This window comes from Gadus macrocephalus, chromosome 5, assembly GCF_031168955.1.
Source record: "Gadus macrocephalus chromosome 5, ASM3116895v1".
Taxonomy (NCBI): domain Eukaryota; kingdom Metazoa; phylum Chordata; class Actinopteri; order Gadiformes; family Gadidae; genus Gadus; species Gadus macrocephalus.
Window position 1 is genome coordinate 9,863,024 of NC_082386.1, and position 27,702 is coordinate 9,890,725.

Below are 27,702 nucleotides of genomic sequence, written 5' to 3' on the forward strand. Positions count from 1 at the left end.
ATAATTGAAATCAGTTCATCCTAGCCTCAGAAAATGCAGAAAGTGTCTCTCTGGCTCGAAAGTAAGAAATCCTCAAACTACCACGCTGCACTGCCTGCCTGTTTCCGTTTGGAGGGGGAAGGACCCATGGTCCTAGCGCGAGTGGAAGCGCCAGCAAACTTTCCAATAGTATCCGTCTACGTCCGAGTAGGGTCTGTAACTTGTAGTATGGAGGAGGCTTGTCTTGTACTTTTCTAAATTATTTTCTTAAATGCATATATGACTCAGGGATGTCAGTTTCACGTAAGCCAGTAAGGCTATGGTTAAGCTAATCAAGAGCATATTTTTAAATGAGCGGCTCGGGTGCATTATTTTTATATAAGGCCTAATATTTGAGGTCGGAGTTGCGGTCATTTATGTACCATACTACTGATCACTTACGCGATTTAGAAAAGTACTAGACAGTACTTATTTGGAGTCGGTCAATATGCTATATTGACCGACTAATATATTGAGTAATATTCATGTTATCTCTCACTTACTTCCATGAACGAAGTGCAGTTAATTTTTGAAAAAGGGCACAGTATTATTATATTCGAACTTAGCGAAAAGTAATTAAACCACGGCACGGCTTTAACATGAATATTAGTCAATATATTAAACATATTGACAGTCTCACTTACTTCCATGGTTGATCTTTGGTTTCTGATAGTGGTGTGTAAAAAAAGTTTAAAAAAAATCACTTCCATCACACCAGAGTACTTCCGTCACGCCTGGGTTTTTGTTGTCACGCCAGGGTGTTGTTCTCCGGGGCTGCAGCTGGACTCTAGTCCTTCTAGCAGGCAAGCAAAGTTCTCCCGAGATGACGCATCATTTGACGTCATCTCAGGAGAAAATTAGATCAGGAAAGCTGGGCCAAGAGAAGACTGGGTTAGACTGAGGGAAAGAAAACGTATTTTTAAATTACAATAGCAATTTTATAATGATAGAACACCGGTTCTGAATGGGTGATGTATCCCTTTAACTCAGTGGCTACAAACGCAGACACCGGAGTCGATGACGTAGGCTAACTAAGGTTTAAACATGATAAAGTATAAACCAAGTAGCTTGTGTGATTTGGTGGACAAGAATACTCGTTTGTTAGAAATGTATTTGTGTTGCTTTTTATATGGCATAGGCTTTATATTACAGAACAACAAATTGACCCATTTATTTCCTTTTAATTGGTTTATTTGTCAATCAAGTCACGGCTCTTACTATCAAATATAACAGACAAACCTCTGTTTCTAAGATGGATACTGTTAGCTTTTGGTTTGGGTACCGTCATTTTGAATGCAGTGAATGAAAGCATTGAGAACGAAGAGGTTTGATTTCATTTGGACAGGACCCCCTGTTCCTCTCCCATGCCAGAGTTCTGGATCTGACCCCTGCGCTCCCAGCGTAAGAAGGTCCCCTTGCTGGGGTGATGTTCAGGTTATGGTCAGCCATCTATAGGATTTTATCATCAGAAGTGACCTGAAAATCAGCCATTTTAAAGAAAAGGTAGTAAACGGATCAACTTAAACACCTAAGTCATGGAAGATGATGATTATCGGTGTGCAAGGTGGATTTGTATTAGCAGAAAGCAAAACAACTTAAAATCAACAGAAGTGTATTTCTATGTTTGATTAATTCTGCGCTGGCAACAGGCAGCAGGAAATTGTACAAGGTAGGCTATTAAATTCTTTTATAATAATGACACATTTTCCAGGAAGAGAGGAAAAATAACTTATTTCAAACAGTATATTTTGTAACACATACATGTACTTTCAACAATTTTGAAAGTAGGCCAACATTTCAGGAGGAATATTATTTTCATAGTGCATATCAAAAAGGAATGGATATATTAAATAAAGAAAATTCTGTAATATCACAGCAGAGCACCCCAGTTTCCCTATTGTAAGATGTAGTAACTAGAAGCATCCATCGATTTTCAATAAGTAGTGGTACATGTACATGTATTGCCTTTTATCGACACTAGAGGGCAGCATATCCCCAGCTATAATTGCCATAACGCGCAAGCATTAGCAATGTATAATTGAGAAGCCCAACTGGCAAAGTAAAATTAAACATTTCAGCATGTCATAAACTATAACATTTTATATGTTTTATTAATATTATACATAAAACAAATAGCTGATAATAAGACCCATAGCACTAACATGAAATTAAAAATATCGCTCTCTCTTTTTTCAAATTATCCATCAACAAAACTAAATCTTAAAATAACTCCCATCATCTCACGTCTCTTCTCTTGAATTACTTAAATTGTTGCATCTTTACAATGTGATTGTGTGTGTTGGTTGTTCGTCCTTCCAAAATCCAAGTATTTGCTATATTGTTTTTCTTTTGATTAGTTTGCCGTCCTCCATAAACATAGACTGTTGTCCCATTGGTGTTTCTGGGGGACCTTAGGCAAAAGAACAGTGAAAATATTTAGTACTACTGTACAAAAAGAAGACCTAGACATACATCGATTCATTTATACAGTTTCCTCATACACAGTAATAAAATATGTGCATCAATCTTTCTTTATCACTTTACCATGCATTACGTATAAAATGTAAACAATAGGAGATGACATCTCACCTCATGTGCTCGCTGGTAGTGCTTCCTGTCCTGCAGTCAGCCTTTACTCTGTCCCCACATTGGTCCCCGTGTCTTTGGCCTGGGCTTTAGGTTTCCTAGCCACAGGCGGTGGCACCTTCACACCCTGCTTCTTCTCCTCTTGGTCATCTTCTTTGACGGGCTTTGATACAGCAGCAGGCTCAGCAGCTCTGTTCTCTTGCACTCTCGGCTGGGCCTCGGGCACAGGTGCAGTCCCCACCTTCCGGGTGTTCTTGGAGAAGATAAAGCTGGCCACGCTGGAGGGAGACTTGTGCACGTCTCCCCCGTAAGGGGGCTTTGGGCCCCGTGGCGAGGTGGGGCTCTTTGCTCGAGCTGCGGTCCTCAGGCGAATAGCCTCCTGCATGTTCATGGAAGGGGCGCTGTTCGTCGCGGGAGGAGACTTCTTCGTAGGGGAGGGGGGCAAGGCGGCAGAGATGTGTGTGACCTCGGCAGACGGGGATTTGGGGATGGCTTCCTGTGAGTCGACTACGACGGGAGGAGCTATGGTTGGAAGAGAGCTCATGATCAGTGACCTTCTGATTGGTTTTTGAGGAGCCTCCAAACTGGATGAGTGAGTTTGAATGTGGCTTTCAGGCTTCCGGGTCCTCATGGTAACCACTGGCTGGTCTTGTGTGCCCTGGTCGTTGGTAGCTTCGGGACTGCCATCCGTGGACTTCTGCTTGACTGGTTCTGCAAGGGAGGGTGTGTCCGAAGAAGTGGTTCCCTCTTCTTGAGCCGGTGGAGAGGTTGAATCCACGGTTTTGCCCTCTGTGGTTCCTGGTTCTGTAGCACTGGCAGGAACCTGTGGGGCTGGGGCTGACGACGAGGGAACGTTCAAGGGCTCTGAGGGAGCTTGTTCCGAGGCCACTGCCTCAGGTACATCCTGACTAATGGGCTGCTGGGCCTCAATCACCACTTCTGGCTGTAGCAGGTCCTGGGCTTGGTCGATGTTCACAGGCTGGGGGGGAGTTTGCTGGGAGGCCACTGCCTCAGACTCCAGTACAACCTGACTTATGGGCTGCTGGGTCTCAACGACCAAATCCCGCAGAACCTGTGCTTGGGCCTTGCTAGATTCAGGGCTGTTACTGACATCCACAGTAGCCTTCTGTTCTTTGCTTTGGTCCTCTGGTGTCTCTTTAGCCTGCTGGTGAGAAATATCTGTCGGGGTCTGGATAGGAGGCGGTGAAGTTAAAGGCTGTGCATCGATGACCACTTCGGTCTGAAGCAGTTCCGGTTCAGATTTGCTGATCATCATGGGCTGTGAAGGAGCTGGCTTGAGGACCACCATCTGTGACTCAAGTGCACCCTGACTCAGGGGCTGCTGGTCCTCAGTGACCACCTCGGGCTGTACCAGGTCCAGGGCTCTGTTAGGTTCAGGGCTTTTATTGACAGACGGCACATTGACTGATGGCTGATCGACAGTGGTGACTACGGACATTAAGACTTGTGCAACTGCGGCATTCTGCTCTTTGCTTTGGTTCTCCTTGGTCTCTTTGCAGGGCTGCTGTGAGCCATCAGTAGTCGCTTGGGAAGGAGACGATGAAGGTAAAGAGAGGGTAACCTTATGCTCTGGAGCAGGCTCCGTGGGCTTCGGTGGGGCCTCCTGGGGCTTTGGAACCAGGGTTACAATGGGAGTAGGATTAATAGGAGGCGATGGTAAAGAGGGTGTAACCTTATGCTCTAGAGCAGGCTCAGTGGCCTTCGGTGGGGCCTCTTGTGGCTTTGGAACCAGGGTTACAATGTGAGTAAGGTTAATAGGAGGTGATGGTAAAGAGGGTGTAACCTTATGCTCTGGAGCAGGCTCCGTGGGCTTCGGTGGGGCCTCCTGGGGCTTTGGAACCAGGGTTATAATGGGAGTAGGATTAATAGGAGGTGATGTTAAAGAGGGGAGAACCTCAGGCTCTGGAGCAGGCTCAGTGGCCTTTGGTGGGGCTTTCTGGGGCTTCGTAATCAGTGTAAGAACCGTAGTAGGATTAATAGGAGGTGAAGGTAAAGAGTGGGTCACCTCGGGTCCAGCAGCAGGCTTTGTGGCCACAGGTGGGGCTTCCAGTGGCTCTGTAACAGGGCTCAGAACAGGAGTAGGAGCAGGGAGTACCGAGGCTGCATGAAGGCTTGTATCTATACAAAGGGCTGCCTCTCCAGGGGTGGGTGGAATCTTTTGGAGGGGCGGTGGCGGTTGGGGAACACTCTCTGAAGCAGACACAGTAGCCTTAGGCTGTGGAGGAGGCGGAATGCTTTTAGGTGGAGTAAGCCTTAGAGCTGAAGGAAGGAGGGCCGTCGGTGGGGGTTCTTGGGATGGGCCGCCTAGCTGCTCCGTTGAAGTACTATCTGCTTCCGCGAGTGTTGGAAGGTACCCTTCTGTGAGCAGTGGGTTCGCAGGCAGATTGACAGGTAGGGTTGGGGCTGAAAAGGGTGGTGGTGGAGGGATACTCTGAGGTGGAGGAGGGTATCCTTGGGGCGTGGGTAGTATTAGTTTAATCTTCTGTGGACTTGGTTTGGGAGCAGTGGACCCTGGTTTATTGGTCTTCAGCGGGGGAGTCTCCGGTGTCTTCTTCGGGCTCACCAATGATGTATGAACCGATGGGGCGTTCAGCGACCCTTGCACAATGGCTACATGGGGAACAGAAGTATCCAGCCGCACCTCAACTTGTGGCACATTTTCCAGTACTACAAGCCCCTCCTCACTCAACAATGGTGGCGGTGGGAGGGGGAAATCAGTCCCGTCTTGTCTGATGAGGAGGGTCTCAGCGGCTGGGTCCATTGGTGGTGGTGGTGGGGGCCAGAGAGATTCCAGGGGTGGGGATACAGCAGGTCGAGTTGTAGGAGTTTTGAATAGTAGGGATTGCGTCTCAACTGAAGTGTTCCCCGGCGTCATCGATGTTGGTTTGTGTGTTGCCGTATTTCTATCCCCTTGTGTTGCCGCAAGTCTCTCGTGAACCTTCTCTGTGACTTCCGCAGACCTTCCATTAACGAACACACTTCCACTTGACAACTCTGCTTTTTCTGTCACATTGCTCTGGCCTTTCACTTTTTCACAATTATCAACATACGTCAGCCTTTCCTTGTTTTCTTTCTGACACTGCTCACTTTCTTGCACTTTCTTCAATACCATCGAGGAGAGGACTCCATTGATCAACTCTGCGGAGATAAGGCCGCTCTTCTTCTCGCCCTCTGTGGATGCACTCTTGACAGATATGGAAGGCGACGGCCTCTGCTGTCTCCTGTCCTTGGGGTTCCTCTTAACAGCAGCATAGGAGTCATAGGGGGCAGGGGGTCCCAGCAGTAACTCAAACGTACGCTTGTTGTGGGCCCACACCTCTGGTGGAGGAGGAGGAGGCGCATGGACCTTCGGTGGGGGGGGAATGTTGAATAGCTCTCTCAGGACCCTGACTGAGGGGCTGGCGCTTCCCGTTTCCCCATTGGAGTCTTGCTGTGGATCAGAAGGCTTTGTGGGGTTCTTAGGTGGAGAGGACCCTGGAAATAAGCCCTGGAGCTTGGAAAGAAATCCTCTTTTGGGCTTGGGGGATGTGGCGAGAGGATGTTTAGAAAGGTGTGTAGGTGTGCCAGCCTGGCTTGAGTAGCCACTGGAAGGGGAGGCGGTTTTCTTCAACACGTTCTCCTGTTGTGGCTGCAGCTCGGATGTAGTGACTTTAGCAGGTGACTCCCCTTTCTTCACAGTGCCAACTTTCCCGGGTGCCTGGAGCTGGGATTTAATAGGGCTGAATGACGTAGAGCCATTGGAGTCGTCCAGAGAGCTGGTGTCCGCAGTGTACCCGGGGCTATCTAACAAACCGGGGGACACTGGAGGCACTGCGGCCTCCTTTTTCTCACCAGACTTGCTCTTCACACTATTCTTCCCAGAGCACAGTGAATTCTGGGGGGATGTTTCCTTTGACGACGTCATTGGCTCCGTTAGGTCACGTGACTTCCGTTTCATCCTATTGTGAAGCGAATAGGACCGACTGGGCGGTGGGGGAGCCCTCTTGGACTTCATGATGGAGAGACTGCGTGCCATCCCTTCCGCCTTCCCGTTGGAGACCCTGCTGGCGGAGGAGTGAAGGCTGACTTTGTCCGCAGGGGGGGAGCCGTGGCGCGCCGCGCGTCTTTCGTCCGCCGAGCTATGCTGCTGGGGAGTGGTGCTGCTTGAGATGGTGGAGGAGTCTGACACCAGCGTCTCCGACGACTCGGACCGGCTCCACCCGGAGCTGTCGGACGTGTAGTTGGCTCTCTGTTGAGAGGCGGAGGACCGGCTCGACGCTCTGGAGGAGAACGCTCGGGAGGGGGGCCCTCGACACGACGAAGCCCGCGAGGAGGCCCGCGAGCCGGTCGGGCTGGACACCAGCAGGCTGCTCTTGCTGACTGTTTTCTGACTGCAACGGCTCCGTCCGCGCTGGATTTCCAGCACTTCGACGGAGGGAGGCATCACGGCGTTGGGAATTATTTTGGACATGTAGGCGGCGTGGGGGTTCATGGACATCACAGGGCTGGGGGGGCCGTGCGGGCCGTTGTGGGCGGTGGTCAGCCACGGGACGGCCAGGGAGCGCGGCCTGTGCGCTGACTCGTTGTTCAGGCGGTGAAGCAAGGCCAGGTCGTCCCTGTGGGAGGCATGAGCATTGCTGGTGTGCAGGGTCTGAGACTTGGCCAGGGCCCTGTTGACCTGGGCGTTATGGAGGCCGACGCTGGGCTCAGTCAGCTGTGAGGGCCTGTCGACGGCGTCGCATGCTGCCTCACTGTTCATGTTCTCATCCAGCTCCTCATCCAGCACTGGGTTACTTTTCCACTCCATTCTATCCAGTCCTGTTGGAAAGAAGGAGGCAAAGGGAGGTTATATTCACGGGAATCATATTAGTAATCAATCATGTCCATGATCTCGCTTATCTATTACAGTGTTACGTCATAATCGGTCAATGCACTGGACTTCTGTCAACTTGAGGCAATGTTAGATTAAAAAGCTTTAAAAGCTATGCATCCATGCGATGTGTTTACTTTCATGGGTATGTCGGGTATGAGGAAAACATGGGAAGGTTACACACCGAGTTCCCTCTGGACATGCTTGGGAATTCCCATAACCGTCCTCCTGCTTCGTCTTCTGTGCTTCGCCTTCTCTGGTTTCTTGCCGGAGTTCAAGGGTCTGAAGGAGGATCCTGCACAGAGAAACACAAAATCCACCTTTAGCGTTGATGCGATAAAATGTCCATCTTTAAGAGCTCAGTGCCAGTACACTGCGATAAGAGAGTATAGATGGCAACTTGAGGTGGGAATAAGGTTACTAAGATATGAATAAAGTATCAATCAAGCAGCATTTAAACAAGCTTAGTTGAGTCACCTTGTCTGGTGATCCCTGAGCGAGAGGACATTGAAGAGACGGTGGACTGTGTAGAAACGATGGAGGATGTGTCGGCCATCGTGCTGTCAGACAGAAACCCCTGGCCATCATCCTCTGGCTGGGTGGTAACAGTTGACTGTGGAAATCCAAACATTTTAGGGTCTTTGCCTTGTTAATGCAAATACTGAGCTCAGATATATAGAAGGGGACATTGAAGAAAAAGAAGAAGAAGTGACAAGAACAAGACTTACAATGCTGCTTAAATCATCACGGAATTCCACACCATTGCTCGTCTCTGTGAACAAAGAAACACATTGAAGCTTTATTCTTGTGATCATTTTATTGAATACATTTACCTTGGACGAAATGACCATTAAACCTTTTCAATTAAATACATGGAAAGGTGTTGTTACCGAGTCATTGCCTCAATCAGAACGATGTCAGCACACAATGAAAGGGTGTGTTGACTGGGTGGGAGGGGAAGTACCTTCCTGCTGGAACAGCTTCAGTCCCTCCTGGGCCTCGTTGTGGAGGTCCTCAATGTACTTGGGCCTGCTGGACTCGATGAAGACGTTCTCCTGGATCAGCGGAGGCGCTGGGGTCCTGTCCTCCTCCCCCTGCCTTGCGACGGCTAGTGAGAGAACAGAAAGGGGTTCGATCAGGCTCTATAGTCTTAGCTCTGCATTGATCCAACGCCTGAGGGGGCCGGCCAATGAAATCGAGTCGTTAAAGGGATACTTCACAGATTCAGAACCCGAGTTCTATAATTATAAAATCGCTATTGTATTATAAAAAATAAAATCCCTAATTCTAAACAAGACTTCCCTTGGCCCAGCTTTACTGATCTTATTTTCTCCTGAGATGACGTCAAATGACGCGTTTGATGTCATCTCAGTAAAACTTTGCTTGCCTGCTAGAAGGGCCGAGGACAACAAATCACTGGTTCCGCAAATTTGTGAGCCCTCCAATAAGGAATGAGGGGGGGTGGGAGCTTGCGTACGAGTTGTTAACACAATGTCCGCCATGTTTCTTCAACGCAATGTGAAACAGCCAAAGTGGATTTTGAAAATCTATTGTTGGATTCGGACATTCAGGGCTATTAGTACTAGCCAGAATACAATACAGCCAGGAAGAATTGACACCAATAGGAGGAGGCTGCTACGGCTGCAGCTGAACAAACCTTGCCTGTTGCCGAGGACGAGGAGCCGGAGCGCGCCGGTTTGCTCTATTCACCTATAGACACTGACACATGAGTCCCTGTGCTGCAGCGAATTTCAGCGATGCCAGTTTCTTCTAGAATAAATGTCTGAATCGGGCGAGGGTGGGGCCATGTGTGTAACCTCTCACCCAGGGTTTACGCCTCATCTGAACAGTTTGGTACTGGATATTTCCAGACCCAGAAAGTGAACTTGAAACGCCAGCCAAAGCCTTCCGGGAGAAACAGACGTCTGAGCATAGAGTAAGTGTTTTTTTGTTTTTTTTTACTAAACACACTACATACTACTTGGCTACAATAGTTTTGAATCCCGGGGAACGTGACAATGTAGTTATCCGAAAGTAGCCGATCTTATTGGCAGAGCATAGGCTATGTTATATTAGCTTGAAGTCTGTGTAATGCTGCATAGGCTACTCAAGGCATAATTTATCTTACTTTGCTAATGTTTATTTTTTTATATCTTAGAGTATCGGCTTCCTGTGTTGTCCAGGCCATCAGAGCTAATTACCCAGCACAAGATGGGCAGTACCGTGGCTACCAGGAGACAGTAGATGCTCAAGATGAGCTGTGACTATTGTAACTCTAGCAAACCTACCCTACACGTTTAATTTTTGTAAATAGTTCATATTTTTCATGAATAAAACTTAAATTTCATGTTGGTTGTTGTGATATGTTTACTAACCCAAGTGCTGTTTTACTAAAGTAGGCCTACTGTATAAGATAAACACTTATTTCAACTGGTGAGAAAAGGTTGAGTACAAATACTTGATATCCTGAGCTAATGTAATTAGCAAATGTTTTTATGCTGTACAGTAATATTCAAATGATGCGTTTGAAAAAACAAGGGCAGAAATCTAAACTAGTCAACGTATCACGGGGATATGTTTACACAAAGTTTGCTCGCGCTACCACTCGCGCTAGGACCATGGGTCCTTCCCCTTTCAAACGGAAACAGGCAGGCTTGCAGCGAGAGCAATGCACTGTGGTAGTTGGAGGATTTCTTACTTTTGAGCCAGAGAGACACTTTCTGCCTTTTCTCAGGCCAGGAGTAACCCATTTCAATTTTTATTGCACATTTACAATAAATATAATTATTTACATCATTTAACCTACATATTTCCACCAGTGAAGTATCCCTTTAAGGTCTTAAAAACACATTTACTGAGCAACAGCAAGATTTACTAAAGAAGAAGCAAGTCCAAGGTTGAGCATCCCTGTTTAATACCATATTAATTATTATTGTTATTTACATTAGTCTATCTATATTGACAGATAATTCTGTTATTAATATGGCCCGCTGGCTCTTACAAGGGTGTTTGTGAGAGGATTACATCTACATATGATCAAGTATCTAGGGTAGTTTACAACACACGAGTCAATATCAAAGAGGATCTGAGTAGAATGGGAAAAATTCTGGATACAGAATACATCATTTGATTAATGTTCAATAAATATCCCTGTTATTAAAAACCTGACAGCTGTTTGAAGAATTGTTGTTGCAAGTTTGCAAGTATTTATCAGAAATATACGTTATAAACAATGTATAAACAATGTCATATAAAAATGTCAAACAACCATTATAATACCCCTATTAGGGACTACATAAACATTAGTAAGTATAATTTTGTAAAGTACAATTGAATCTTGTAAGTAGTACTAAGTACACACACACACACACACACACACACACACACACACACACACACACACACACACACACACACACACACACACACACCCCCACCCCCACCCACCATCGACCTGCTAATGCACACACTGCTAATGTATGTAATGTTGGGGATAGCAATTCCAGAAACCAATAATCTGAAGTTATCTAAAGGGATAATTCCCTGATAGTTTAGCTGTTAAATATCAGCATGTGTGGTATAGATTCACTAGAACAGAAAAAAAGGTTATTCCTATAAATTCTCACAGGAATTACTAAAATAATTCCTAGCAAATATTTGCAGTATTACCAGGAACCAAGTATATTAATCACCAATAACCTACAATTATAACCTACCAATAACCTATTCAAATAACAGAAAGACCCGAAGACCCCCATAAACCAAACATTCCTACTCACCATTCCTTTTGAAAATGACTGGGAAGCAGTTAAAATTATCTACATTGTTATTCGTCACAAGCAGCACCATGGTTCGTGTTTTAAATCATAAACTACCTGGGGAAAAATAACTAGTAAAAATATATCTCCAACTGACATAAAGGAAAGTGGAAATACACAAAGAAGCACAGACCGACAGTGGTCCTGTGTGGAGTATGTCACATCCCCTCAACACAAACAAAAGATCAACACGGATAATGTTCCGAATCCTTTCTGTGGCCGTTTGTTTTCGTCCGTTACCACTCCACGTGGAAGTGAGAAGGTTCCGGGCCACCAATAAACAACAAGAGCTCGGACACTAATCCTTCGGAGCCTAATTTCTGTCATCCTATTGGTCCATCACCAACCCCCCACCCCATAGACGTCAGATTGGTCAGTGAGTGTTTATGACCTCTATTGTGCAGGGTTGATGCATGTAAACACTAGTAGGACGAGGAAATGTGTTTGTTTGGGTCTTAATTCAGCGTCTTTGCCAAACTCTAAGCCCCTCCCCATGTCCTCATCCAGGAATGTGCATTGCAACAACATAAAATCAAATGCTGTTTCACTGCCCGAGATGATGGATAAAGCCCTTTCATAAACACTGTTCTACGATCATTTCATCCACAAGGGGGAGTAACGTGATGCAAATAAATGCCATGAGATTAAAAACATGAAAATAAGTTGTGTTGCTGTGTGGTACAGTTTGTGAAAAACCAAAACGTTTCTATTATTTTCAAACAAAGGGATCTCAGGAATCATCCAGTTACATAGGCATGCGGCAAACATAAGGATGTTTATTTCCTTGCAGATTTCTTCCTCTGAGATTATTTATCAAAAACAAAAAACACCAACACATGGTTTTGATCTTGGAAAACAATAGAACTCCTTTTCTTTTTTCCCCCTTTCGTTGAGAGAGAGAGAGCTCAGAACCTCGGCCGTACACGAGTTCTGTGCGCTTCCTGGTGTGCTGAGCAGACATGACATGGAATGTATGACATCTGAACAAATGGAAAGCGTTCCCATAATCATGAACTCACTGCATGACTCAGACCAAAAACATACTACAGAGTGCAAATGCAACACACGTGTGGACAACGGCAGCCATAGACGCTGCCTAGCATCGAACGGGACGCTGCGTCTGTTAGTCATTTTACCGATTGACTAACTCTCACTCGAGGGCACTTTATCACTTCCACAACGTCAGTACGCTGATGACATGGTAGGCACCTGAGCGAACAGGAGCACGTTAGCATATTGCTGTGGGCAGCCACATAGCCTGAGATAGCACATCCCAGCACATAGGGGAAGTGCGCCCCACTGCCTGAACACAGGCCTACTGTTCGGGGGTTGAGGCTACTCGGTTTAATCAAAATTCAAAGTAATTGACGTACAAATAGTAATATTTGCTTCTTAATATTTGGTACATGGTTCGTTATAAAATGAATACTTTCATTTTCCTACACTGTTGAAAAATAAACAAGCACATTTAAGACATCACTTTGCCCATCACTGTTACTTGTGATGGGCATTTGCCATTATTTAAGATATTTTCTAGACTCAATTTTGCGAAGGTTTGAATAATCAACCACTGTTGATTATTCCGTTGATTTGTCGTTTGCCAAGAGGTGCGTAAAGTGTGACCAATGATCCATGTTTGGCGGGACGTATCATTGAGCACACATCCGTCATCCGTTTGGCAGACTTGAAATCTGGATGATTCTCTCCTCATGCAGAGTGAGCAGCCTCCCACTCCCAGCAGCGCTCAGTCCTAGGCCAGCCACGTCAACGTCTGTGAGCAAACTGGAACAGGTCGGACAGGCTTCAAAGAGTTTTCTTCTGACACAAATCCTCTCTAGAGGTCAGCCGTGCCGAGGGTTCAGGAAGGTGGGGGTAGTGCACGAGTACTTCATGAGAACAACCCAAGTGCACCGACCAATCACACGCACACATCTTAACTACTAATGAATTACTAATGAGATCGTCTACAACAACACAATCCTAGACAAGAGGTACTTCTAGTGCTGATGACAAAAGACCTCATGCCCCCTCCACCCAACCCCCATCCCCACACAATCACCTTCCCATGCGCACATCATGGGTTCCTGCCCCGACTTGTGTGTCGCTCTCTCGCTCTCTCTCTCTCTCTCTCTCTCTCTCTCTCTCTCTCTCTCTCTCTCTCTCTCTCTCTCTCTCTCTCTCTCTCTCTCTCTCTCTCTCTCTCTCTCTCTCTCTCTCTCTCTCTCTCTCTCTCTCTCTCTCTCTCTCTCTCTCTCTCTCGCTCTCTCTCTCGCTCTCTCTCTCGCTCTCTCTCTCGCTCTCTCGCTCTCTCTCTCGCTCTCTCTCGCTCTCTCTCGCTCTCTCTCGCTCTCTCTCGCTCTCTCGCCCTCTCTGGCTCCGAGGGTGCCGTCAGGTGCCAGGTGCTTAAGCCCTTCAAAGCAGCAACAGCTATTAGACGACGCGGGGAGATGACAGCGAGGCGGGGATTGGCAGACAGACCGGACGTGCAGAGAGACAGACAGCCACCTGTATGTCTGTCTGTCTGTCTGTCTGTCTGTCTGTCTGTCTGTCTGTGTGTCAGGGGGAGCGCGTTGTGCATGAGTGCGCTTGTCCGGGGGCTTGTGTGGCCGTTTGGGTTTCTCACACAGCTCCTGGTCATTAATGATTGGAACCTCAGTAAGGGAGGAAGGGAGGGAGGAAGGAAGGAAGCAAGGGGGTGGTGTGAGAATGAGGGGTTACCTGATGAAGCCTGGCCAAGCTGCTCTCGCATATAACAATGATACGGTGCCCCAATGCCAGAAACACACACACACATGCACGCACACCAGTGAGCAGCCAACCGTTGTGAAGTGTGACCAACCCAATGCTACACACACACGTTTGTGAGGAGACACACACACACACACACACACACACACACACACACACACACACACACACACACACACACACACACACACACACACACACACACACACACACACACACACACACACACACACACACACCTCAATTAGCAGCGAGTCACACTTTAAACCAGGCTAATTACGCTGATGAGGAGAGTTTTAAACCTGCCCATTGGGAGGTTCGGCTGACTCAATGTGAGAGGGAGAGAGCTGAACACTACTCCAACTCCAGCACCACTCTCTCTGGTAACAAACCATGCCTGCCTCTTGATAGGCTCAGAGAAATCGGCCACATTTAAAACCCAATTGGAAAAACATGTCATACAGTCAGCAGGCTAAGGCTTGCTCACACATGATAGATATTCTAACATTTGAACTGATGCACCTGCAGTTTCACTTCGAAATGGTGGTGGGGCAAAGGCTACTCCAGTCAATGAATAAAAGCGGAGCAAGATGTGAGATCAGAGGGTGTCTGATAAGAGGAACACCCCTTAGTACTGTAATTATAATAACACAAAATACTGTATGTTCTTCTATGAGACGCAGTCAGTTAAAACAATGACAAACCACCATTGCACGACACAGTAAAACATTGTGCGTGTCAAATGGGAAAATCCCATTTCATACAAGTACACACTTATCCAAACCATAGTCCTTGGATAAACACAGGTCACTGAGAACAGGGAAGTCTGTGGAAACTACAGGTCAGCTGGCTATGTTTGAATAGCCAGATCAACTACAGCCCATGATGGTGAGGTAGACCTTCATCTCCCTTCACAAAAAGCTTCTTCCCTGCCATGCGTGCTCTATATCCATTGAGAAGTTTACCACTTTTAAGGCCCAGGTATCAACAACGAAAACTACTGTAACATATCTCTGTGTGCCGACAATAGACTGATGATTCATAAATAATAACCGCGGCCTGTGGCAGTCTTAGAGAAGCCCAGGCAGTGTTGTAATGTGAAAGAAAGACAGTTGCCGTTTGTATGCAATTTAACCCGCACTATATTCTACATGCCAAGAGTCTCCACCCCACAACAAACAGAACACCATCCTCAAAGCGCTTTCAAGAGACTTTTTCACTCACAAGATTACAAATGCACAAATCAACCAATCAACCAAGTGTTTATCAATCTGGTACAGATTAATGTATTTTATATGATATATTTCAGAAATTAATCCCCCCCTTTCCCCGCTCTATCACGACACTAGTCTGCAAACGGACTGAAACATGACGGGTTCAAGTATTGTTTGTGCTCACAGGCCCTACCATTTGCCTTGCACTGACGGTTTGTTTGGCATCTCAAGGTGAGACAATATGCATTGAGTAAAAGCTTGTTGTCTTGCACACATAAAAAATGCAATAATACAAAAAATGACGGGTATATTATCAATACATATTATACAGTCTGCTGCCTCACACAACTGTCAACCCCCACCTGGATTCTCAGCCCTTTGAGGACCACAACATAGACGACCATGTTCCACGCCCACTTCAGCCATTAAAGCCAGCGTTCCAGGAGAGTCCTTGTTTCAAGTCGTCCTAAATCTAGCCGCTAGGAACTTCCGCGGCTATGCAGTGACCGAGAGCAATTTCCATGATTGCTTCAGCAGGACAAACAAAACTTTATCAATGACCATGCCAAACCTGTTTCCCCTACCAATCATTTGATCATTACTTCAAAGGCCTGTCCTCTATCTATCCGAAAAACCCTGCCTACACAAATACACACAACAATGTGAGAACCACTAGATTGTTTGCGGATTCAAAACATCATAAACTTTACATTTGAAAATAATATGGATTGGTTAATTGTCCCAAACAAATTCCATAAACTATCACACACACACACACACACACACACACACACACACACACACACACACACACACACACACACACACACACACACACACACACACACACACACACACACACACACACACACACACACACACACACACACACACACACCCCCTCCCTTGCTTCCTCTTGTCTTCATGAAAGGAATGCGGGGAATCCACGAGGTGAGTGAGTGGCGCAAACTAGGTGAAGGCTCAGGCAGAGCCGGCTGTGAGCAGAACACCAGCCAGTCTCCTTGACTTGTGTCACCTCACAGATTACGAGCCCAACAGTGGCTAGGTCTACGCCTTTGTCTAGGGGGCGATATGTGCCAAAACAGTGCTGGGGGGCCAGGGGAGGGTTTCACTCCTCTGTAAAGGGCTGGAGGGGTTTATCTCAGAGACTAGCTACTGGGAACTTTGCTACTGCTCCACTTTTCAGGGGCAGAGAACGCCACATGGGCTTGCTTGACGCATTCCCACTTGTATGAAAAGAACCATTGTCACGTTCCCTGATAGGGAAACACAAACACATTAGTAGATTATGCCTTTTTTTTTTTTATTCCAGTGTGTTGATAGCAACCGCACTGCTTTTTGTTGGGTATTTGACCGAGACACTAGATTGTATGCAAAGCTTGTGCGCTTACACACACACACACACACACACACACACACACACACACACACACACACACACACACACACACACACACACACACACACACACACACACACACACACACACACACACACACACACACACACACACACACACACACGGTTTGATCTGTGCCGAGTCACAGCTCTCATTTCTTTGAGGGGAGGTGCAGTTCGTATAGGGTCATAAATAAACAGAAATCCCATGTTCCTCCTTAATAGACGGGCCCTGGCCGAGTCTGGCTGAGGGCCAGGCGCCCCTACCAGGCCTGCCAGAGAGCCTCATGGCTGTTAACGCTCATCACATGAACGCCTGTCACTTACAGGTCTGGAGGGGCAGTTAACATATAAATCACATTAACATAACAGGATGGGAATTTTACGCCAGATTATTCGATCTTAACCCCAAGGCATATGACATATTTCTTTTGGTTTTGTGCCTTGACAAAAAGGAGCTGGTTTTGATTCCTTTTATGTTTGCATTCAGAGAAACCCTGAACCTTTTGCCGTGCGTGTGTGTGTGTGTATGTATCTTATATCCTCAAACGACCCTGTACCCTAAAGAATAAATTACGGTGTGCGTCAGACACACTTGATTGCGTTATTTCGCATTACATTAGCGGTGAGAGGCAAACACAGAGGTAAGCAATGGAAATCCCCTGGAGGGAGGAAACATCAGTTGTGCTGGAAGTACCAGGACTCAACCTTCATTTGGAGAAGTGACAGAAAGAGGCAGGGCCTGATTGTCCATGCAAAGAGAAATTACCCAGGCCAGCACAGTTACAGGCCTCAAACTATGAGGGCTCCAGTATTTTAGCACCATTCTTCTCTGTAAACTACAAACAAACGTGTGATGTTTGTTTGGGACATGATGATGAAGAGGACCGATTGGGGCATGGTTTGTTTGACCAATAATAAGAATGTGCAGGATAAGCATGGTGTATAATCCTGACACCACAAAGGAAAGCATTTGGCATTTAAAAGTAGTTTATTTTGTTCTTACAATAGCCTTAGTCCAAAGCACACACCATGCCATCTGCAACAAAAACAAGCCAAAGCATTTGCCTGCTAATGTGCAACATTCCAAGGTGTAAATGGGCATGTGCAAGATCTAACTTGAGCTATAAAGGACCAAGATGGCGGGAAGTCTGAAATCGTAGTCTGCACCATTATTCAAGCTCAAGAATTTTAAGCTATTCATGTCGATTTAAACAAATGTATCATATTTCAGGATGTCAAGTATGACATAGAGAATGGCCCCAGATTATATTTTAGCAAATGGCTGCTCAGAGGTGACTTCGGTTCAAACAGCGCTGCAGTCAGCAAACATGCGCATGACGCTGACTATGTTCCCATTGCTTCTGCTTCTTGTGGCAACCCCACAGGATGACTCATAAAACCAAGACTTCTCCTGAATTAATTTCGTGAATTATGACTCACTTCATATTCCATCAATTGTGGGATCCTTAAATATTTTTAAGGATCCCAGCAACAACAAACAAACAACAACACAAGCCGAAATTAACAAACCTACTCCGACCCTCTCCCATCATATGGGAGAGGGTCGGAGTACGTTTGTTAATTGCTAACATCCCAAAAGCGAGAGGAAGATGTCCTTAATAAGGAGTGAGCAGGGGTTCAGCCACTTTTTCAAGGATGCCTCCAGGAACCTTTGGCCCACTCTGTGCTATAGCGCTGTGTCTCCTGTCACCTGCGGAGGGGGTCGAGGGGGGGGGGGGGGGGGTGGACTCTTACCACGGCTGCTGCCCGGAGAGTGGCCCGGCTTGCCGGTCTTCTGGCCCGTCTGAGGACCGGCAGGAGGTCCTTCTAGCGCCAGGTCCAGCCCTGGCCCCAGGCCCGGGCTCTGCCCGTTGGCGTCGGCGTCCTTCCGCTTCTTGCCTTTGAACCAGTCGATGGCGCGGCCCAGGGACTTACTGCGCTTCTTGCGCCGCCCTCCTTTAGACATCCTCTCCTGGGCAAAGACCTCGGCCACGTCCTGGGGGATCAGGTCCCCGAACCCCAGGGAGTCCCGGTTCGACATGCTGGCAGACACTGGAGCTACGTTCTGAAACCTGGGGAGGAACACAATGCTGTTTAGGTGAGGGACTGTAGGGAGGCTCAGCTGTAATGTACGGTCTGAACTGTAAACAGAGAACATTGTGACATCAAACTTAAATAAAGAGTATTTATTGAGTGTTCCCAACTGTTATGTAAAGAGGGGGGGAGCTCGCGCGCGCGCTCTGTGTGTGTGTGTGTGTGTGTGTGTGTGTGTGTGTGTGTGTGTGTGTGTGTGTGTGTGTGTGTGTGTGTGTGTGTGTGTGTGTGTGTGTGTGTGTGTGTGTGTGTGTGTGTGTGTGTGTGTGTGTGTGTGTGTGTGTGTGTGTTTTACAGAGCATATGTGCGTGTGGTCGTGTTCCTTCCTGCATGCACGGATAATAAGCTCAGCTCACCCACCTCCCCCAACACCACCAGCACCACCACCTCTTCCGTGCCCGGCCCTCCCGCCTCCATCACCATCACCACCACCACCACCACCACCACCACCTCTCCCCAGCCAGGCTGCTCTGCTCTGTAAAGAACTGGCACCGCTCCCTTCATTCCACAACATGGAGTCATAATTCAAAGCCCCACCCGTAGTCTCACACTCACACACAGACCTAGGCACAGGCACAAACACACGGGGCTAAGAGGCATATCGGCGCATTGGGAGCTGCCGAAGGAGAACGCAAAACTCGACTGAGCCATGTTTACCTGACTTTCAAACCCACTGGGGCCTCGTAAAAAGTGCATTAATGCTATGTTACATACAATTAGACATATCAGTGTACTTCATACATTTAAGTACGTTGATATGCGTTATATATTATGCAAATAACTTTGACATACATACTCAAGAGTACATAAAGCAGACTTATACAAAAGTTTATTTATCCTTATCCTCTTTTAGGCACTAAAAGTTATTATGCTTTTCGTTGGGGTTTTGTTTTTAGGTTAGAGGAAGTTCGGAGCAGGGCACTTCCTGCTCCGCCTCCTCCACCTGGGCTAATACCTCCGCCCTGGGGCCGTGGCTCCGAAGCATAGCCGCGGGGGCTCTGAGGCGTCCCCCCAGTGCCTGGGCCTTTTCCAACTCGCAGACTTCATCATTACACATCCGTCACGTCTCAATAAAATGCTGCGTGGCGATGGAGGTTTGTAAATATGCGGATGAGAAGGGGAGCGCGGGGAAGACAGACATCGATTGAGGAGGAAGGAGGAGTGGGAGGACTCCTCCCCCAACGCCTTGATAAGGAGTGTGATGTTTGCTTAAGGATGAAGGGATAGGAGGATTCCCATGGGGGTTTCACTCTTTTCGGACAGTACGATAGACGCTTCCCGACTCTTGACAGTAGAATAAGACAGTTTTTAGTGCTGCCCAGGCACGTTGCCAATTGATTAATGGTTGCCATCACACAGACCTTACAAACAGTTTCCTTGGCGGCTGGGCCGATCACATGCGACCACACAAACCCAACACGGGACCGACTCAGAAAACCCCAAATGAGTCGTCTTTCCCGGTTTCCCCGGCATCAAAGCGCTATTCCAGGCGGGGTAGGAGTATGGGGTTGTGGATCCATCGGTTCTTTACAGGCAGATGTGTTGCAACTGGAGCCAGGCGCCACCTTACCAACCATCATAAATGAACTTTCTTCTACATTCAAGTCTTCGATAATGTCAGCGTTTCACCGCTGGAATTCGCTCCTCTTTGAGGGCCTGTGTTCACGAAGCCTTCCTGAAGGTTGGGGTCAGAGGGTGCTTAGCATCACCGCTCACACACTGACACAACCGAGAAACAAATGACTTCAGCGTCTGAAGCAAGGGCGGATATACTAGTATCCTATGAGGGAAGACATCGATGCTGACAAAACAGGGATGACACTTACAAAGTACCAAACCTAGCTGTGTGTGAGATAATAAAAATAATTGATTGCATATTTGTAGCGCTTTTCAAGGTTCCCAAAGTGCTTTACCTTTGTGTGTATGTGTGTGTGTGTAGGGATTTGACACCTCATCTACTACCAGTGTGTTGAGATGAGAGTTCCTCCTAAGCACATGTCATTGGGTGAGGTCACACGGACGGGGCAGGTGTAGCTAACCGCGGCTAAGCTAAAGAGTGAAAGGCCAGTCTTTAGGACTGGGGCAGCAATCCGCCCGGTAGGAAAAGTGAGGCAGACCCCCTCATCTCCCAGCACCCTGATCTGTGTTTCTCCTGCAAATTACAGTCATTCAGGGAATGACTCAGCCGCATGCTTTTGCGACGGCCAAGGGCCGACAATACACAGACGCCCGTGTCTCCAGTGGAGGAATTCATGGCTTGTTTCATTTAGGTGGGAGCCAGTAAACTCCTGACAACCCCCTCCGTCTCCCAACCCCCACCCACGACTAAACTCCCCTCAAACCTTCTTGTGATCGGCCAAAGATGACTGCAGCCTCAGGCACCCGTGGGAGACAGAGGACCACCCACTTGGCTGTCGTCGTGTCCAGTCAACGTGATGTGACTCAGATCGTTGCCATGGTAGCCGAGAGACAACCTGTAATTTTGGGATTCTGAGATTGTTGACACAAATTCAACATCTGACGTAAACAAGACAGGGTAGCCCTTGGAAATGGCACGGCCGGTAGAAGGGAGCATTACACAGTTCACTCCATACTCAAAAGGGTTGGTTTGTCCAAAGTAAGCTTTTCTTTTTCCAATGAGATTAACTGAAGGCACTTCGGCCATTTTGGATATTATGAACGCAAACTATTAATGCCCCTGAGAAATGGTATCGGATGCTTTTCACAAGTACCTTTCTCAGGAGGTAAATTACAGAGTTGCCATGTTTGCATACTACAGTAATTACTTTACTCCCTCACCACTCCTCAGAAATGTTGATTGTTGAGACTCAAACAATTCGCACACACACTTTGCAGAAACGCATCTCGCAGTCTGTCTCCCGTCGATCTCTCTAGGTAAGAACACACAGCGCTGCCATGTATCAAAATGTGTGATTGTGTGTTTTCACAACACACACACACACACACACACACACACACACACACACACACACACACACACACACACACACACACACACACACACACACACACACACACACACACACACACACACACACACACACACACACACACACACACACACACACTTTCCCATTTCCCAGCCCAGCCCTGATCCTGCTAGAGCAGACCTGTGTTCCAACAGGCTGTTTACTTACGCCTTACAAAAGAGGTGAGACTTTGACATTGGATGGGAGGCACCGGTCTCTACGGCAAACCTCAAGTCGCCTAGCGTCAACATATGCACTGCACACTAGCACCAGCTGAGGCAACTAGCTGGGACTAAATGTATCCCACTCTCTCTGGATGACGGGCAGGCTCTCTTTGGGTGTGTGGAGGCCGGGGCAGCTGGGCTCCACGGGGGCGAGTTTAGGAGCATATATTTTGTGAGGGAATCTCGTCTAAACGCAGAGAGGCCTGCAGAGGTGCTGACAGGCTGGAGCAGGGACACCTGCCTGGCCTGCAGCGCGATGCGGGAGCTTACTGTATGAGTACAGTTAGGCCAAGGTTCAGATCCCGACTGAGACATACCGGAGAATCCCAGTTTATGCAATTTAGCTGTCTTTTTCTTTACTTACAAGCTTCTGCCCATAAAAGTAACAGGTTGAAGTGAATGGGATTTCTCACAACCTAACTTCAGCTGGCTCGAAGGAACTGAGGAATAAGTTTGCGTTAAATCTGCTCGATAGTGATTTTAGAGGATAAGATCTTATGACATAATCTCCCACAAATTACATAATATTGAAAAAAGTACAAAAGCTTTTTGACCACGGTCGTAGAAAGTTAACTAATGCCCAGCTTGCCAAACACCTACCACAGTAACCTCTACGCAAGTACAACTCAACACTCGTTCCCAACCAGCAACAGAGGAAACTCACACAATACACTTTTCCACACAAAGGTGCAATCACTTCCTTATCTACTTGGACAACTGAACAATGTGTATTTGCAGGTTGGTGGAGGGTTCACGGCCCAGGGCCATGAGTCACAGCACGCAGCCGACAGAGAGAACTCCAGTATTTATTCTAGTTTAGCCATGACTTCTCCCACCAGCCTGTAAAGATTATAGGGGCCAGGCCCAGCCGTGAGTAAGGAAGTAACGCTATGCAGCGGTATGTGTACTACTGTGTACTAATTGTGAATCTCTGTCACGGTTCAACAGCTTAAGAAATACAGACAGTTATATTCCAACACAGAAGACCCTTGTAATATTAGAGGATAGCCTCACAGTGAATACAGATAAAGGTCAATCAGGAGCCAGTGAGGGGAGGCAGTTTTTTCAAAGATGGCGACAGGCAGGAAGTGAAGAACAGAGCACCTTTCCACTAGGAGTCAGACACCCTTATACACCCTATATGGTCTTCTAAAGTTGGTTAAAAATGCAGTCACCATAGGCTTTTAAGTAGAAACAGACGTTGATCTTGCTAACAGCCCACCTAACCCACTTCTGCGTCTCTATATTGGCTACCTGTATATTTCAGAACACACTACAGGATCCTGTTGATGGTTTATACGTGCCATGGCATGCCTCGCCTACAGTTCCATGACTGATATCCTCCTTGTTCGTTCCACTACTCGACCATTCTGATCCTCAAAACCCTGCTCCTTCTGCATCCCTCGCTCTCATCGCAGAAACAAATAGTCATCGCGCCATTGCTGTTTTGGCCCCAGCCCTCAAGAACCATGTTCCCCTATCTGTGAGATTTGCTGACTCTTTGGACTGATTTAAACCCATCTTGAAGAGATCTCCATCCACGTCGTATCCTTTGGTTACGTTTTTGTTTTTGGTTAAAGTTTGGTCTGTTTATCATTGAGCTATATTTTAGATTGTCATTTATAATGTGTGTGTGTGTGTGTGTGTGCATAGCACTTTGTAACTGTGCGTTTCAAAAAGTACTGTATAGATAAAGCTTTATTTAACTTACTCATAACCCTACGTTATTACATACCATCAAGCGCTTGCGGTAGCTGTGGAATCTAAAGGTGATCCGTCTGCCGTGCCTTGGTAAAGGGTCAGTCAGTATTGGTTATAAAGCTGGTTTGCTGCAAAGCACCTGTAGGCATCGGTATAGGGCGTTGCCGCTGTTCTCTTGGCATTGGCAAACAAAGGAGAGGACTGCTACTCAAGAGCGTACTTGGGAAACCATGTCTGGGCTAGACATTACTGTGAGATCTGTGATGGCCCTTTTTTACCTCCAGGTGAGATCAGCAAGAGAAGGAACTGGAAAGATTTTGCTCAGCATTTGTTGAGGAGGCTTGCCCAAGTCTCTCACCTCAAGGCACCTGACGTCGTATCTTGACGTTTCAAGATTACTTATAATCTGAATATATATTTCCCTCCTTTCTTCAAACAAGATTTTGAAGAAATGTTACAAGTCATTACCAATAACAGTTCACCGGCTGCAACCAAAGGGCCACTTCACGTGCCACTGCCAACATGAATGGCACATGAAGTTGTAGCAAAGCATTTCGGTTGAAAGATAATCTTTTGCTGACATTATTGAGCCCTTGCTTGTTATAGAATGGATATGGTTTCAAGAAAGGTCTGAGTAGATAATGACACTTTAGAACGTATTAAACTCCACATAAACCCCACAATACAAAACAAAACAACCATGTCCTAAATAAAAGCTACATATTATGTAATTCCGCTGTTTATTTATGTGTACAGAGGAAAAACTAATGGATGTGTTTGTGTGTGTGTGTCCATCCATGCATGTCTGTGTTCAAGTGAGTCTGTGTGTGAAATTGTTTGTGTGTGTGTGTCCATGTGTTTGTGTGTGTGTCCTTATTTTTTTGCGTTTGTTAGGTTTGCCGTGTAGCTGTGGACAGCTCACTGCTAGTTAGCATGTCGCTGGGCCACGGTGGCCATGCAGCAGCTTGTCTAATAGGAGAAGAGCCTGCATTCCTGAGAGATTGATAATTACTGAGGAGCTCTTCTCTCCAAATCTCCTTCTATCCCCTTTCTCCTGCTCTGGTTCTCCCTCCCTTAGACTTCCCTATGCCCCCCCGCCACCCCCCCGTCACAGATTAATGAGCCTTTACATTTTTTTAAATAAACCTAATTGACAGCCATTACCACGCTTCATTTTACTATGAAGTATTACATACTGCTCAGGTCTATTTCCAATTGTGTTTTAGTATTTGGGCTCTAGCTTTATTTTACCCATAATAGGTTATCCTCTTGCCCTCCTCCAGGATTAACTTTGTGCTTCTAAAAAAAAAAAAGGTACAATTATCTTGTTTTCGAAGCACCCAGTAGGATTCTGAACTCTTTTCCCTTCCAGGGAGAGTTTACGAGCACGGCTACGGCCGGGCTGGTGAAAGAGATTCCTGCCTCGTTTGCGGGGCTTCCCAGAGGTTGCTAGGGGTCTCTGCTTGAGCTTTCCCGTTTCTATGGCACTTAAGACTCGGCTCGCACCAAAGCCGTCTGTCAGAGCACACTGGGAAACCGTTAAGGCAAACACAGCTGGACAGTGGCTTTCTTCATGTTTTAAATACACCCTGGCATCTCAGAGCCTTGTGTTCAATCCCAATAGTCAAAACAAAACCTTGGCGCCCGGGGAAACGATGCGTCGAACCTGCATTCCCTGTCAGCATGAGTTCAAACCCCGAGAGCAGAGCAGGCAGGTGAAGCCAAGGGGTGGTAGACGGTTCTCAGTGGCGTGTTTGCCTTTCTGATAAGGTTGCGAAGACAAGACCAACAATGACAAAAACTATTTGTTAAAGATTAACAAGAGGGCCGAATAGTCCGCTTGGTACTTAGATGTTTGAATAGTACACACACACACCTCCTTTATTCAATAATGTCTCATTTCTTGAATCTATGATCAATATTTCCCCCTATATAGGCTCACTGATGAGTAACCAATCACCCCCCTGATTGAAAGCCCATTGTTTTCCAATCAATGGGCAGCCATTGATTGACTGGCCATTGACTAACTGGCACACATTGATCACCAACTTCGATACCGTCCACAAAGTCTCATTAATCTGCTTTCAACACACAGTCCAACACACTTGCCCCAAACTAACAATGAAGGTCTCTTTAATGCATTACGTTTCAACCGTTTATTTGAGCACAGTGAACAACGAACAGCTTTCCTTTAGGCCCTCTTTAGCATAACAGGTGCCCCTCGGGACTGAGTCAATAAACAGCTGCACCAACTGATGGGTGAGCCAATGTTACGTATAAAGACATCACACGAATAATAAAAGGAATAATTACAGCCCACCTGCGTTACTAAGCAGAACAACACAGAACGTCATGTCTGTGTTAACGTTTTCCACAAACCCTTACCATGATTCATCTCTCCCTTTCCCTCCCTCTCCCTCTCCCTCTCCCCCTCTCTCCCTCCCTCCCTCCCCCCCTCTCTCTCTACCCATGACTGGCATCCTTCTCTCCTTCTTCCTGTTCCTGTGCGGAAAAGTCTCCATCTGTGTTGTGCGGTGTTTAGAGAACACACCTATAATCTCCATGGGTACAAGCCCTGGCATGGTGGAGTTTAGCAGAAGCAGAGGAGGAGCAAGGAAGAACAGAATGCGACACACCCTTCCTAAACAAACGCCAGCTTTCTTTTTCTTTCTACCTGAACTACCGGAGGGTGAGAGAAGCCAACCCTGTGATAGGGAGTAAACAATGGCTGTGCAGACCAACATCCAAGTCCAAGTCCTGGCTTGGACTTGGATTTCTACGACCGTCAAACCCTCTGACCCATCAGTTGAGCTCGGGGCTGAAGTGATTTCAGTGTGGATCGATGATATGTCTGCAATGTTTTTCCAAGTAGGGATTGAGCCCTGGTGCTGGTCCAGAGTCCACTGAAAGATGGCAGAATAAACATACATCTCCCCCCAAAAACAGAGTTCTGCAACTAGAAGGTTATCTTCTGTATGGTGAATCAACAATCCATTAGCCAGAAGCTCTGTTTAAAGTATGGTCAATGAACTGCAGAGTGTCTGCCTGTGTCATAGATGGCACCAAGTGTCAGAAAGACTGTTAAGGAGTCCCACTTGCTAGGTCAATGGTGCAACAAAACACAAAAGCCTTCATTGTGAAAGGCTCCTAAATTGAGAAAGCAATACGTTGGTTTTGAATTACTTTTGCTTATGATCCCTCAAGGCCACGCAAAGCAAGTCTCCCACACCTATTTTTTCCCCAAGTGCATGCCACTGCACAAACTGGATCTCTTGAATTAGCATTACGACATTTAATTGTGGGAACGATATCTTGGGATCCTAATTAATTCCAGCTCTAGGGGTCCCTAGAGCCATAGAAATGGTTTCGGTCGCTTTAAACACTTAACACAACTTAAACAAAACCGCTCGAATTAATTTACCCACCTCCAATTGATTCAATAGATGTTTGGGTTGAGCTTCAGTTTTTAAACAGGGGAACATCGTCCACAAACACAACAAAACACTCCGAAATGTCGGATACCAATAACATCTTAACCAACCCGTCCTCATACCTTGACTTTTTTCGCATGCGGCTCTTTATCCTCAGCCGCTGTCCATCAGAAACAAATCAGCGCATCTGTTTTTCCAAACTTCATGTTCACTGTCCAGAGTTAAACTTCAGGTGAACCATTTCCGCGAGGATCACTTCAGGAAGCACCAGAAGTGGTTCTGTTCAACGCGCCTCGGTAACTTATCCGTTTGGGCGCAGACCGAGTTCCTCTCTCTCCGCGCGTATGTTGCGGAGGCTCTGACGATTCACTGGAAATGATCTTTAAGCGAGCTGTCCGTGTCATACCTGTACCTCCGCGCGCCCAGGTGATGAGAGAAGCGACCATCCGCCGGCTGCGTTCAAGGTTGTGTCGCCACCTAGTGGTAGAATAGGAGAATAACCGCTACACAAAGTAAGTGGATGTTAATGTCATCAATCTGGGGAGGGGGCACATGCGACCCTCCCCCCCGTGCCTCCATGGTTGAA

At 46.8% G+C, this 27,702-nt stretch overlaps 1 protein-coding gene across 3 annotated transcripts; it reads right to left on the reverse strand.

Moving 5' to 3' along the window:
* Nucleotides 1-1,183: 1,183 nt before the first annotated feature.
* LOC132457771 (nascent polypeptide-associated complex subunit alpha, muscle-specific form-like) lies at nt 1,184-27,563 on the reverse strand. Of its 3 annotated transcripts, XM_060052111.1 has the most exons (9): nt 27,239-27,563; nt 18,432-18,748; nt 8,439-8,582; nt 8,203-8,246; nt 7,952-8,087; nt 7,659-7,769; nt 4,298-7,422; nt 2,608-4,186; nt 1,184-2,428 (listed from the first exon to the last, which is right to left on the reverse strand). In XM_060052111.1, exons 1-8 carry the CDS (start codon nt 27,253-27,255, stop codon nt 2,651-2,653), a joined length of 5,430 nt encoding a protein of 1,809 aa, XP_059908094.1. In that variant the 5' UTR covers nt 27,256-27,563; the 3' UTR covers nt 1,184-2,428; nt 2,608-2,650. The 3 variants fall into 3 exon arrangements, with proteins under 3 accessions (XP_059908094.1, XP_059908092.1, XP_059908095.1); XM_060052109.1 differs by having other exon boundaries at nt 2,608-7,422; XM_060052112.1 differs by lacking the exons at nt 18,432-18,748; nt 27,239-27,563 and adding an exon at nt 11,254-13,301 and having other exon boundaries at nt 2,608-7,422.
* Between the last annotated feature and the right edge of the window lie 139 nt (nt 27,564-27,702).